This window comes from Leptinotarsa decemlineata, unplaced genomic scaffold (assembly GCF_025532065.1).
Source record: "Leptinotarsa decemlineata unplaced genomic scaffold, Ldec_3_MD MMD2_tig00001393_RagTag_RagTag, whole genome shotgun sequence".
Classification (NCBI taxonomy): domain Eukaryota; kingdom Metazoa; phylum Arthropoda; class Insecta; order Coleoptera; family Chrysomelidae; genus Leptinotarsa; species Leptinotarsa decemlineata.
Window position 1 is genome coordinate 7,606,620 of NW_027412562.1, and position 12,554 is coordinate 7,619,173.

Genomic DNA, 12,554 nt, shown 5'->3' on the forward strand with positions numbered 1-12,554 from the left:
CGAGTTCATATTCTGCTATCAAATGCTCAATTTCAGAATGAATATCACTTGCTGTTGTGGTACCTGTCAATGGAACACACTTCAATAGTTTTTGAGTTATTTCAAAGTTACTGTTTAGTCTGCGTTTTTTTTTTATAATCGAATCTTTTGAGCGAAAGGACAGAAACCAAAAAAAAAACAAGATTTTGGAATTACTGGATGATATAATTGTTAAAGCGAGTAGATTATGGAAGGGATAAAATTATGTCAGATTGAATAGTTGATTATTGTTGTCGCCGACCGTTTCCACATAGCGAAGAACTCTTTACAAAAACACCAACAAAACACCGAAAGCTTTTGATCTTTCCGCCTGCCGATGGGACATTTCGTAGTTGTCAAAAACAGTTGCTCGCGACACAAAGTTTTCAGAATGTTTCTAATTTTGACAACTCAAATTTCTGTTTTGTCGAAATCGACACAGTTGCTGTTTTGTTGTGGTTTTGTCCGTTTGGTGGTAATCCGTCTTTAAGGCGGCACTCAATTCACTTGCAGAAAAATCCGGAAAAAACTACTATCTGCAACATAATACATTGTTATAAGTTAATTGAACCAAAAGTTATGACGATCTGATTATACACCCACTCGGACATCGCCAGACCGAAATTGTATTCACTGGCGGATACAGGGGGAGGGGCAAGGTGTTCTTCGTACATTCTGATATATTCCGAATGAAAAGCATCACTTCATTAACACACCACAAGAAACGTTAGAGCTAGTGGTAGAAAATCACTTGACGATTAAATCATTACAAATCTTCTGGAAGACATGGTATACTTTCAGCAGTGCCGGCCCCAGCCAAGGGGAGCGCGCCCAACCTTGGGCGCAGAAAATGTTACATTACGGGGCCTTAGCCAGTCCTACACTCTTTCCCACTACTAAACCGCAACAGATATTTATTTATAGTGGAACATTTATCTCAACTGCCCCCTCCCTCAATGAATTCCTAGACCCGCTCCTGATTTCCTGCCCTGAATCAAAACAAACTTTTACTTTTATTTGTAAAGTGAAAGTCTGGCATGGAATTACATACCACAAAGTCGGTTGGCACCAAGAGTGGTATATATGACTAAAGTGGACTGCAAAGACATACACTCCAAACCGGGGTGAAAGGACTTGAGAGAATAATGAAATGACACATCAGGAGGGTCACTTCATATGCATTACCCCTGAACAAACACTATTATGCTTATTAAACTGGCAAATCGGCATATTTAGCATCATAAAATCACCTGATCTGTCAACAACAAGGCGGTGGCCTTGTATTTAGCACGCACAAGATTCAACTTTTGAGAAGTGTCGTTCGTTTGGCGACGACAGCTGGAAAACACATTTCAAGGCATATGTTTCACAATGAAGACTTGTAGGTAGCCAAATTTTTCGAAGGAGCATTTGACAATGGATGGGATCAGCCCTGCCTGAAATATAAAATCGACCATAACTGGCTGGATGTAGGTCATACTTATAAACAGAACAATAACTACTTCACGATGAAGCCATAACGTTCTGCCATAACGTGGAGTATTATCCTCCTTCTGTGCTCAGTCATAATGGTATGCAGATGACCTTGTCATACTGTTAATGACCATGTGTCGGGAAGGTCAACCTAAAATATCCTCCAAAGAACGCTACAAAACTGTGAGTCTCCTTCACCAGGAAGAGAGCAAATGGATAGCAATCGCAATAATAGGAACTTTTTATTGTATAACTGGCGGTTGTCTTCAGCGCGCTAGCCAAATAATTGAATTTTATAGGCAAATTCTTGATATCTAGAGTCATAGCATTTTTCGTAGATATTTTTAATTTTTTTGAAAATGAAATACAGAGTGTTCCCTAACTTCGGTACGAAACTTCACGAGTGATTAGTTAGATCTTTTTGAGAGTTCAAACGAACATACATCCGGAGTTGCTTCGTTTCTGAGATACAGGGTGTTAAGTTAAATAAAACAGTATTCATAAAATATATCTATAAATCCATTTGTTTGAAATTTAGTACAGTTATTTGAAGTAATAAGGCGTTTATTTGACCCAAACTAGATTGGGATTATTAGGTCCAGTGACCATAACAGTGGGCACCGCAAATAATAATATTGATATACCTAACGCAACTCTACATTATTGAAAAATATCTCGCCCATCTGTCTCATAGTTCTTACTTTTTACTCCTTTCATTTCGAGCTAGTGATTAAATTTAGAACTCTTACGCCACTGTTTTTGATAGGTTTACTATTAAAAGATGCTTTTTATAACAAATTATTGACAGAGGATTTACCAGGACAGATATCCAAACAGACCAATTCCACTTAACATGGACTATGTATTGTAAATAAGAGAAATTGACTCTAGTTACACGTTACATTCAAAATTCAACAGGATCTTCGTATAACTATACATTTTTGAAGAATAAACTTTCCCCTATTCGATTCCCAATTTTATCAGAGTAAAGCACTCTGATCCTATGATCCTTAAGGGTTTGATTCTTCGAGTGATTTTAATAAGAAAAGTTCAGATAAAACTAAACCTCTCAACTATTGAGCTACAGGGTTGAAAAAAAATTTTTAATTAGAAATTTTTAATTTTTTGTTCATCATAACTTCTGTAACTTCCTGAATATTGTTGTAAATTGTCCCCTGACAAAATAGCGCTGGTCTTAGCAGATCGACTGCGATATTGTCAAAATCAGGCTCAGCCCCGTTTTTCTCTTCTCTCGATCTTTCTGGATGCCGCGTAGCTTCTAGAATTGTTCCACCGGCTTCCGAAGATTTCCATCGAGATATATAAGCATTACCACGACGAAGAGGAGACAAGTATAGTTCGGAAAGTGCAGTGCGAAGTGTGCTAATGAGACGACATTTAAGTATCAGTTTGAAGTTCAGTTAGAGTTTTGTGCTGTGTCGTCAGAATATTAGCGAAATGAAGTTGAGTTTAATTGTACAGTGTGGTTAATTATTGTGAAACCCACGGAGAAAACGTAACATTATGTTTATGAAATTCAACACGCGGCACATCGACAGCCATTTTTTGCCCGCCATGCAAATTTTGACCAAAAAAATAAAAACGATTTTGAATAAAAAAAAGGATTTTTAAAATAATAATATTTTCACGATATGCGAACGGTTTCATATGATACAAATAAAAAGCAATTAACGCGTAATATGCTCATGACTTCTAAAAAATCAGGCTAACAAGCGCTATAAAAGTGCTTGAACAAAATTTTGATGTTTCGTTATGATTTGCCTCAACTGGTATAGCCTGGGTTATAATACTTTACCGGGTCCACCCTATTTTTATATCGCAAACGGGTCGCAAACAAAATATTTCACGATAGTTCAGGTCGTTTTATACCCTATAGCGGCGTGCCTTTAGGTATTTTAATCGAAAATACTTGTAAAAACTAATAGATGCTTATTTATTTATGTACAATTGATATTGTTACATTTTAATTTAAAAGATTTATATAGTAATAAATAGGTTCCCTTACTCAAGAAGTTATTAGGTATAAGCATCAGATGAACCCGATGAATCTACGTCGAATGTTATGATTGAAGGATATTCATAATGCAATTTCTATTGAAGGTAAATTAAATATGATTGATGAAGTTGATATTTTGATCGTTTTCCGTTAAGAACCAGTCGCAAAATCCCATTTTTTAAAGATAATATTCATCTAGTAATTCTAGAACGGTTGTGAAGTGATAGGGATGAAGCTGCTGTTCAATCTTCTCCAAACCATCATGTGACCAACATCTAATTGAGCAGCTATTATCCTTGTAGTGTTTTCAAGGTTTTCTTCGACAAATTCTAAATGCTCATCATCATTTGTATCTTTTTTTACGACCACTATTACCAGCAACTTGCGGTCGCAAAGTACCAGTCTCCCGTACACGACGATCAATGGAAAGAAATAACCGTCTATTTCGTGTATTCCGGTTGGAATATTTTTCCGCATAACTCCTTGCAATGGGGACAAGAGCTGAGGCATACATAATTCAGACGGTGGCCAATTTCACCAGCTACTCAATCATTTCCATTTTCTATTCACGTTTTTTATTTATTTCAGTTTGATGGTAATCTAATGTACACATGGTTATTTTTATTAAATGAAATATTGATCATGCATGCATGAATAGCGCTAAAAAAATCAGTGGCGTACTTAATATTTTCACAAAAATATCTCGTCTTGAAAAATCTACTTTTTAAAATCTACATAGAAAAAATGATTGTTGATGCTTAGAGGACGTTTGCTGAATTTCATCAACATATATAGGAAGTTATTAAAGTTATGATGAAAAAACAATTTTTTTCAACCCCACGTAGCTCAAAAGTTAATAGGTTGAGGACATTGGCTCATTTGAACTTTTCTTCTGAAAATCACCCAAGGATTCACACCTTTGAAGATCAGCATCTCATTCTGAAACACCCTGTATATTATGGAGTCTATGCAATCAAATCACAAAAAATACACTGCCTTGAAAATATAATTTGTGCAGTGTCCGCATCACATTTTTAAATTGTCGCTGTATTCATAACTTGGTAAAGTAAAAAACGAATTATTTATTTCCATAAGATGAAAGCGAGTATCAAGTCGAATATTAATCAAGATTGAGTGGATAGTAACTAGTAAAGAAATAAATATGTATATTTCGATGTTAATCTTTTATTTGAATGCAAAATAGAAAACCACAAGGCATAAACAACAACAGGAAATATATTGTATTCACTATAAGAACTTTTGATACAAGAAAAAAATTAATTTTTGATAGTTTTTAAAAGTACCTAAATAGAATGGTTTTGTAGAATTACTCATTTATTGTGTTACACAAATGTTACGTTTACAACTATGTGTGTTCCTAATAATAAGTGGTTCGCCCAATAAAATCATTTCACGATTTCACTTGTTACTTAAGTGTCAATAACTTAACGAATATGTCATCTATCGGATTGACATTCAACCACGATTACCAAAGGTAATGAATTCTCTCCAAACCGCCAAATGAGACCTCGCTATCTATCTCTCTCTCTGCAGCTCACATTTTCAGGTAACTAGATAATTTCAGAGCCAAAACCGTCGATGCATGCCCATGATCTAGTACCATCAGACAGCACTGTTTCGACCAAACATAGGTATCATCAGTGGTACTAGGAAGGGTCATGGATGCAAAATTTGAACTTTTCTTTGCTTAACATGAAAACTGCCCAGTAAGAAGCAGCTTTTTCAAATGACATTCTGATTTCAGGCATTCAAAATTTCTAATTATACCTTTTTTTATCGAAAAAGAACATACCGGGGGAATACTATACTCTTTTCAAAGATCTGGTCTCATATTATCAGACCTGAATAATGAAACAGGTCGGGTATATACTGATAATACTCAATTAAACATTTTTAAAGCTTCTTAAAAGTAGGTATCTAATAATATACTGAAAAACATGTGAACTGAGCTACATTTCTTAGACAGACGCTTTCTGCAAATATATTAATCATTAATATATTCTTAGAAATTCTATTTTAGAATGTACTTCATAATCACCATATCAGATATATTCCAACTTACTTTAGAAACACCCTGTACATAGATTTAATAATAGAAGTATGTGATACCGATTTTGAACAATCAAAGTAGGGAGGGGTGCCTTAAGAAAAGTTGAAATACGATTTTTTTAAAAAGCTTCATGGTCAAAATATTGAGTTCGATACTTCGCTTTATAGTTTTTTTTTAATTATTTGAAAATCCCATTCCATTATCAGTCTATTCTCTCCAGAATGTACAGGTCACGCCAGGTCACAAGTCGGCAACATGGCTGAATTTTCTAATATCTGGTGAAAGTAAGATTAATTAAAATTAAATGATAGAATCAATCACAACTTGAACTGGAATGCAAATTCTCAAAAAACTATATATTATTTGTACACCCCGATTTCCAATTCAGTTTTATATTAGAAAATCAATGGATCATTGACAAAATCTTACATAACATCAAAAAAGTACCGACTACATCGTAAAACCCTATACCTGTCCAGTAAAAATGTATTGAATTTATAGATGAAGTTTATGTTGAAAATCACTTTATTTTCATGATAATAAAAAGAAACATTAATTTCATTTCACAAAAGCCATATAAACCAATCAAGTGTGTGAAACAAATGACAAAATATTTAATCAATGAACTTACCTACTTGATGAAAGGGGGTTTACGAGAATATACTATTGCACGAAGTACTACGACTCGTTTTTAACAGACTAACTAGACCTGGTAAAAAAGAACGCAAATTTTCCGGAGTTTTAACAAACCACACCGGCAACAAAACCAGATCTAGGCCGTCTATTTTACGAATCAAGATCAAGTGACGTGACCGACGACGAATCGTAGTAGTCCGATGTACGATCGTGTATTGTATGATTTCACAGAATATCAGAATCGGACTACGCGAAGAAAACTTTCATTAATTCATTTCAGAGAATGTGTGAAACTTGAACGTGCTTATAGAGCGTCTCGAGGCAGTTGGAACCTGCCTTCTCAGTTTTGAAGAGAGAAAATCTAGACAGATGTTGTTATAACTTATTTAAACTTAACTTTCTGTTCATGGTTGCATGAACGCTCTGAAGAGTCGACTTTAAACTCGAATTTATATTTTTCAACTTCCAACTCAAACTCGTAATAATGTAAATTGTGAATATGATCAAAATAGATTAGGAGGTTAGGTAGAGCAGTAATGAAGACAATGTCTGAATTCTGAGTTTAAAGACCGAATTTACTAATTGCATTATAATAAGTGAGGTTAAATCCCCCTTCCAAACCACGGGAACCAAGTTCCAACTATCTCGAGACGCTCGTATATTTCAGACTACTATTAAGGAGCCCTCTTTTGAATACTGATTAGTTGTGTATAACAGGTTTTTATTCTTAAATAATCTCTTCTACAAATTTTTATTATTTTTTACATCCCCTCGTCGACATGTATGAGAAACACGCATAAGTTTCAGTTTTAAAATATTTTGATTGCATAACAAAGATGTGAAAACTGCTTTGAATTGCCGATCTGCTGAAAAACCTCTCTCTCTCTCTCTCTCTCTCTCTCTCTCTATTTTGGATTGTCGTTGCTTCCATCTTCAGGCGCATATGACCAATGCTCCTCCTGTTGGTTGACAGGAGCTTCGTCGGGGGGCGCAGCGCTCTTGCACGGAGCAATGCTGCCACCCATTTTTTTTCGAACTTTTTTATCATAAAAACAATTTGATTTTTATGAAGACGCCTTCTGCTTGGGAGACCTTTTGGTTTTTTCCACATATACAGCCCCCTTTACGTGGTTATCCGAACCACCCGGCCTTGATACCGGCGTGAATAAAGAGGGCCCTTGAAAAACACTCACAAAATGGACTAACACATCACAAAAAGGAGCCTCACGATAGCACATGGCATCCGCGTACCTTTTTTGTTGGAGGACGTTATCAGCACGTCCGTCCACTACCACGGCCACCACGAAACTCTGCCGAAAAACCTACTCCAGGCAGTATTTGGTAGTATCCGGTACTGTCTTTCTTTGGTACGTTCCAAGGACGGTTTTCATTGTTATTGTTGATAAGAAGCTAGATGTTCTGAGTAATTGTCTGTCATGATTCACAGTTCATTATATAATTGTTGTCAATAATTAAAGGTTTAACTGGAGCCCCTGGCGCGTAGAATGAATCCATAACAAGCACTTTCCCCAAACACCAGCACTGCAATATTCTTGTCAACGCGCATTTCACCAACCAAGTTGGCGTCTTCAGTTTTCTTCGTTTTCTGAAGATGTCAACTTGGTTGGTGAAAGGCGCATCGAAAATAGTATTACAGTTCTGGTGTTTGAGAAAAGTGGTTGGACATTAGTCAGGTTTCTGAATTTTCATAAAACAATCACGAGTGGAAAAAGTTATTTAAATTCAGGGTTGAATTGGGATTAAATTGTAAATGTATTGAAGAATTTTTCACTGAGATATTCGAGACAAATATAAACTATACCAATACTCTCTTTTCCCCCCTTGGAACATTTTTTTATGGCTTTCGTTATCGGCTCGTCCGTCCACCATCATATCAAAGACGAAAACTGGAATTTACTAGTTAATACCATACAAAACCTCCCACATAAAAATGATTATTGGACTTTCTAAGAATGTCTTACCTTTCACTCAGAGTATGCCAGTCATATCAACGTTCGTTAACTATTTAGTTTTTATGCCATTCTAATTGATTTCGTAAATACTATACAAATTGTACAAGTTTATTGCTCTCCGAGAGAATAAAATTGATTCTTCTTCTCATAAACAGCAAACATTCTCCCTTCCCTTGTCCAGGATAATTATCAATTCATTAGGCAATTGACAAAATATTTTACCTGAAGACACATCATTTCTAAGATTCTTTCACAAGTTACGCCCTGTGGTTTCGACATAGCGTGTCTATCAACGTAAAAAGTTTAAAGGTGGCCAATAACGCTGGTGTAAGTGCATACAGAAATTTTATGAGACTTCCATAGTTGAAATGTGTAAGTTTTCTTGTCTTCATTAAACATGATTTGAAGTTTTCCATATGTCCATTTAACTTTCAGTGGTGGTAGAATTATTTTCAATAGATTTATTTGAGGTCACTGATGATTTTTCAATATAAAAATTAGGTACTCCTATACATAATTTAAATGTATTCACCCTCCCCTATTTTGAATAATATATCTGTTCTCAACAGATATTGTTTGTACCTGCCATGAGTGTGAAGACGGAGGCAGTACTACCACCACAAAAACTAAAAACTACCACTTTCATAGTAGTAAACATTCAATTTTATTTATTGCTTTGAGCATTATTTTACAGAAATGGGCAGAACTCTAATTTTCCGAAACAGTTGTAGCTGTTTCGAAATAGCAGGTTCAAATTGATTTTATTGTAGCATAGCAACATTCCCTTCACCTACTTACTTCAGGTACCCCTGTCATTATGACGGCACAGAATCCCCTTTACCTGTTGGCCCTGTTGATAACAGGGTAGTTGTTATGTAGGCTTTCACGGCCGGGGTCTTACAAATTGTCCGATGTTTCCAGGTTTATAAGTCTTGATCTGTAGGTTACGATACCTGACGTTTCGTCTGCTACTGCAGCAGACATTATCGAAGGCAATGCGACAACGGTCGAAGTGCTCTCCTTTGCATCATAACAAGGTGAAGCACTTCCCACCTTCCTCAAGAATAAAAAGTCACTAATCAATGGAGTGTTACAAAATATGACTAGCGTCTGTAAACAGCACATGTCTCGCATTTATATTTTGCGCTTTATATACTCGGAGCACATACATTAGCACATTACAATACGTTATCATTTGTAAAAAATGATATCCTTTCTTGTAGTTGAAACTCAATTTAGTCTATTCTGAATGCGATAAATGCTATTTAACCTTTAGACTGAGTATATAATAATATAGTAAACATTTATATAAATAATGCTCATTAAAAGAAAAATAAAAAATAATAAACTAACTTGGTTTATATACACAAGTTAATAATCGAACATAGCACTCAAGAAAGTGGCTGTGCACTCTCAACATCAACTCACAACTATACATTTAGGACGATGTTGAGTTGAGAATCTGATGAACTTTTTGATTTTAGTTTGATGTTTTTTATGTTTTAGATAATATAGAGGTTTGTATTATTGTTTGTCATAGTTGTCTCAGACCAAATATTTATTTTTATTCTTCAATTTATTTCCACTTTATTTAAACATATATACACCGTTACTCTAACTCAAGTAGTTAGTAGAATAATTTTTCCATATGAATTTGTGTAATAAAAACACCTACTATAATTAGTAGGAGAATACTTTTTCCGCCGTATCTGTCACTTTTGTGAGGGACAAACGATATAGGTATTTCAATTTCTTACATCTTTGTTAAATTCTGCGAGTTACAGGTATTTTTTTCATAGATCCCAAGAATCACAACGTTGATAACTCGACTTCGTTGAATGTTCTCAATACTCAAAGCGTTATGACTGATTATATTCTCTATTTTTTTAAGTGATACATATTTCCGATTCAGTATTAGATCGATAGAAAACCATTTTCGTATATGTTAGTACTTGACGAGAAAATATTCAGCTCAGTTTTAGTCATCTCCTGATGATGCTACCTCGAATAACGAAACACACGTCGAGGGACAGTATTTTTGTTCTGGTGAGGGAGAAGTGTTTTCATTAGAAAAAATATATTCATTGTGATGAAGGATTCCGAAACTGTTAAATACAAATAAAATTGTTATTGATAATATACATATGACGCATCAAATATTACTTATCCATCAAACTGATATTTTTCACAACACTTACCAACAACGGTGGCTTTGGAGGCTCATCGTCCTCGGCAGACTTCCGTAAAAATCCGAACCCATTTTTTTTCTTGCCGCAGTCTACCTGTCTAACTTCGGCCCTCCCATTTTCGTTTTTAATATTGGTTTCGGCAATTCGGGGATAGGTGTAGTGTTTTTCTTCTATATGTTGTTTACATGGATTTTCCATGTTTTACGTTTCACAAATTACTTTATAATTTGACACCTCCATTTCCAAACTGCTGACAAGATGTCATTCTTGTTCATTCAATTGTTCAAATAAATTGTTGAAATATTTTTATCACCTATTCGTTAAATGAAATGTACTTTCTTTAACTTTTCTCTTTCGGGGAAAAGCTATGGAAAGAAGATATAGAAGAATTTCAAAATTGCGGATACCGTTAACAGGAATTTTCAGTTTATTGTTGGTAGTCATGGAGCGCTTGTTAGGTCACGTGATCTGTCAAATTTGACTAGGTGTTTTGAAATAGTTCATTATTACAGGAAAAGTAGTATATTTTTCCCTAATAATTATGTCCTTTTTACAAAAAGGTATGTCTAAGCAAAGTATAAAGATTTTGGTTCATCTGTAGAATTAAAAATAAAATATTTCCACAAACTGATTGTAGTCATTTTTAAATAGGCGTCTGCTTTGCTTTTATATTGCAAGGCAGATTTTGAATATCTTCATTGTGGGCTTCCATTCCAATTCATTTTTTATAAATTATTATTCGTTGTAATAACTTTCTCCTGTTCATTACATACTTTTACGGGTTAAAGATACATCATTTAAATTTAATTTTACATTTTGGTGGTTGAAATAAGTATTTCATGACTTTTAGGGTCGGCAGAAAATACAGCGACTTTGGTAGATACCTTAACAATTGAAGATGCCTCATTTGATATGGAGAACACTCCTGAATTGACTAATGCAGATTTTAACTCACTCACAGACTTACCACAGGAAATAACCTTCTCAACTGATGGAATGGATACTGGAGGTAAATGAGATATTTTCAAATTCACTGAAAACATAATAGTCAAACAGTAATAATCCTGATTTGTTATATTTAGAACAAGAAGTTGTTGTGGAGAGCCAAGATGTTATGGAACATGAAGAAGAAGTTGAAGCCGAAGAAGTTTTTGAAGACGAATCGGATGGCTATTCTCAGCAAAGTATTAAATATTCTGAGCAAATGCTTCAAAATCAGACTGTGAAAACCTCTTCCGTTCCTCCTCTGAGACCTTTAACAATTGCTCCAAAACCCACAAAAGTTCCTATTGCCGTCAAATCAGTAGGAGGCCAACAGCTGTTGTTACTGCAAGGTAAAATCCAAGTGACACGTATATCATCACTGAATAATTGGAAAAGTTTTGATAATTTTTTTTTAAGTTTCAAAACATCGTACAATTTATTGAGATCTAATAATCTTTCAAAAATGTTTTCAAAACTATATATTTTGACCATTTGTCAACTATAATTCTTTTAGCAAAATATAAATTATTTTCAATGGAGAATTTAGGAAATAAACATGTTACAAAAAGGATGATATCATTATTCCCATTTTATATCTTTTATAAATACACTGGAGAAACATTTTATGTAACTTTGAAATACATATAGGTATATGGGATCACTAAATAAGTCTCGGACACTTAAAATCTTACTAACTTGATATTCGACCAAATTGTTACCTTTCATTGATTCTCTAGTTTATTGTATGTGAAAAGCAGATAACTTTCTTACTCCATGTTTCAGTACAAAGGAGTTGGTTTTCAGTCTTTTTTTTTTGGAAACTTCAATAAACTACCAACGTCGAAGGGACAGATTATGACTACTTTGAAAAGTTGGTGTTCTCATATGATCTATCTGAATAAAAAAAAATCTTAAATTAATCAGCGACTACAACAGAGTTATGTTTCTAAGAGGGAACAAAATGATGTTTTAGAAACCAAATTGTTTAACTTTGTCAAAACTTGATTAAAACTGCATTACATCTTTGTATTTGGAATAAAGTTGTAGAAACATCATAAATTAACTTACCAATCTTTTCGAATTGTTATTATTCTACTCCCAGCCCTTGACAAGGGAAAGCATTAAGCGGCTCAGAAAAGATAGCATGGAATCATTATTGATTTTCACACATTCTTCCGTGTAGGAGAATGTAA

General features: G+C 34.5%; 2 protein-coding genes across 6 annotated transcripts in view; one reads left to right on the forward strand and one right to left on the reverse strand.

The window, feature by feature from the left end:
- Positions 1 to 10,709, reverse strand: part of LOC111510997 (voltage-dependent anion-selective channel) — a 25,413-nt gene extending 14,704 nt beyond the window's left edge. The window contains exon 1 of one of the 4 annotated variants that reach the window (XM_023166985.2): positions 10,387 to 10,709. In XM_023166985.2, the coding sequence (XP_023022753.2) occupies positions 10,387 to 10,575 (189 nt within the window). In that variant the 5' untranslated portion in view covers positions 10,576 to 10,709. Of the gene's footprint in view, positions 1 to 6,210; positions 6,432 to 10,386 lie in introns of those variants that run through there. The other 3 variants (XM_023166986.2, XM_023166988.2, XM_023166987.2) reach the window with 3 other exon arrangements.
- The window catches only part of LOC111511000 (Myb-interacting protein 120), a 24,283-nt gene continuing 20,270 nt past the window's right edge, over positions 8,542 to 12,554 (forward strand). The window contains exons 1-3 of one of the 2 annotated variants that reach the window (XM_074175932.1): positions 8,542 to 8,560; positions 11,228 to 11,386; positions 11,460 to 11,711. In XM_074175932.1, the coding sequence (XP_074032033.1) occupies positions 8,557 to 8,560; positions 11,228 to 11,386; positions 11,460 to 11,711 (415 nt within the window). In that variant the 5' untranslated portion in view covers positions 8,542 to 8,556. Of the gene's footprint in view, positions 8,561 to 10,772; positions 10,938 to 11,227; positions 11,387 to 11,459; positions 11,712 to 12,554 lie in introns of those variants that run through there. The other variant, XM_074175931.1, reaches the window with a different exon arrangement.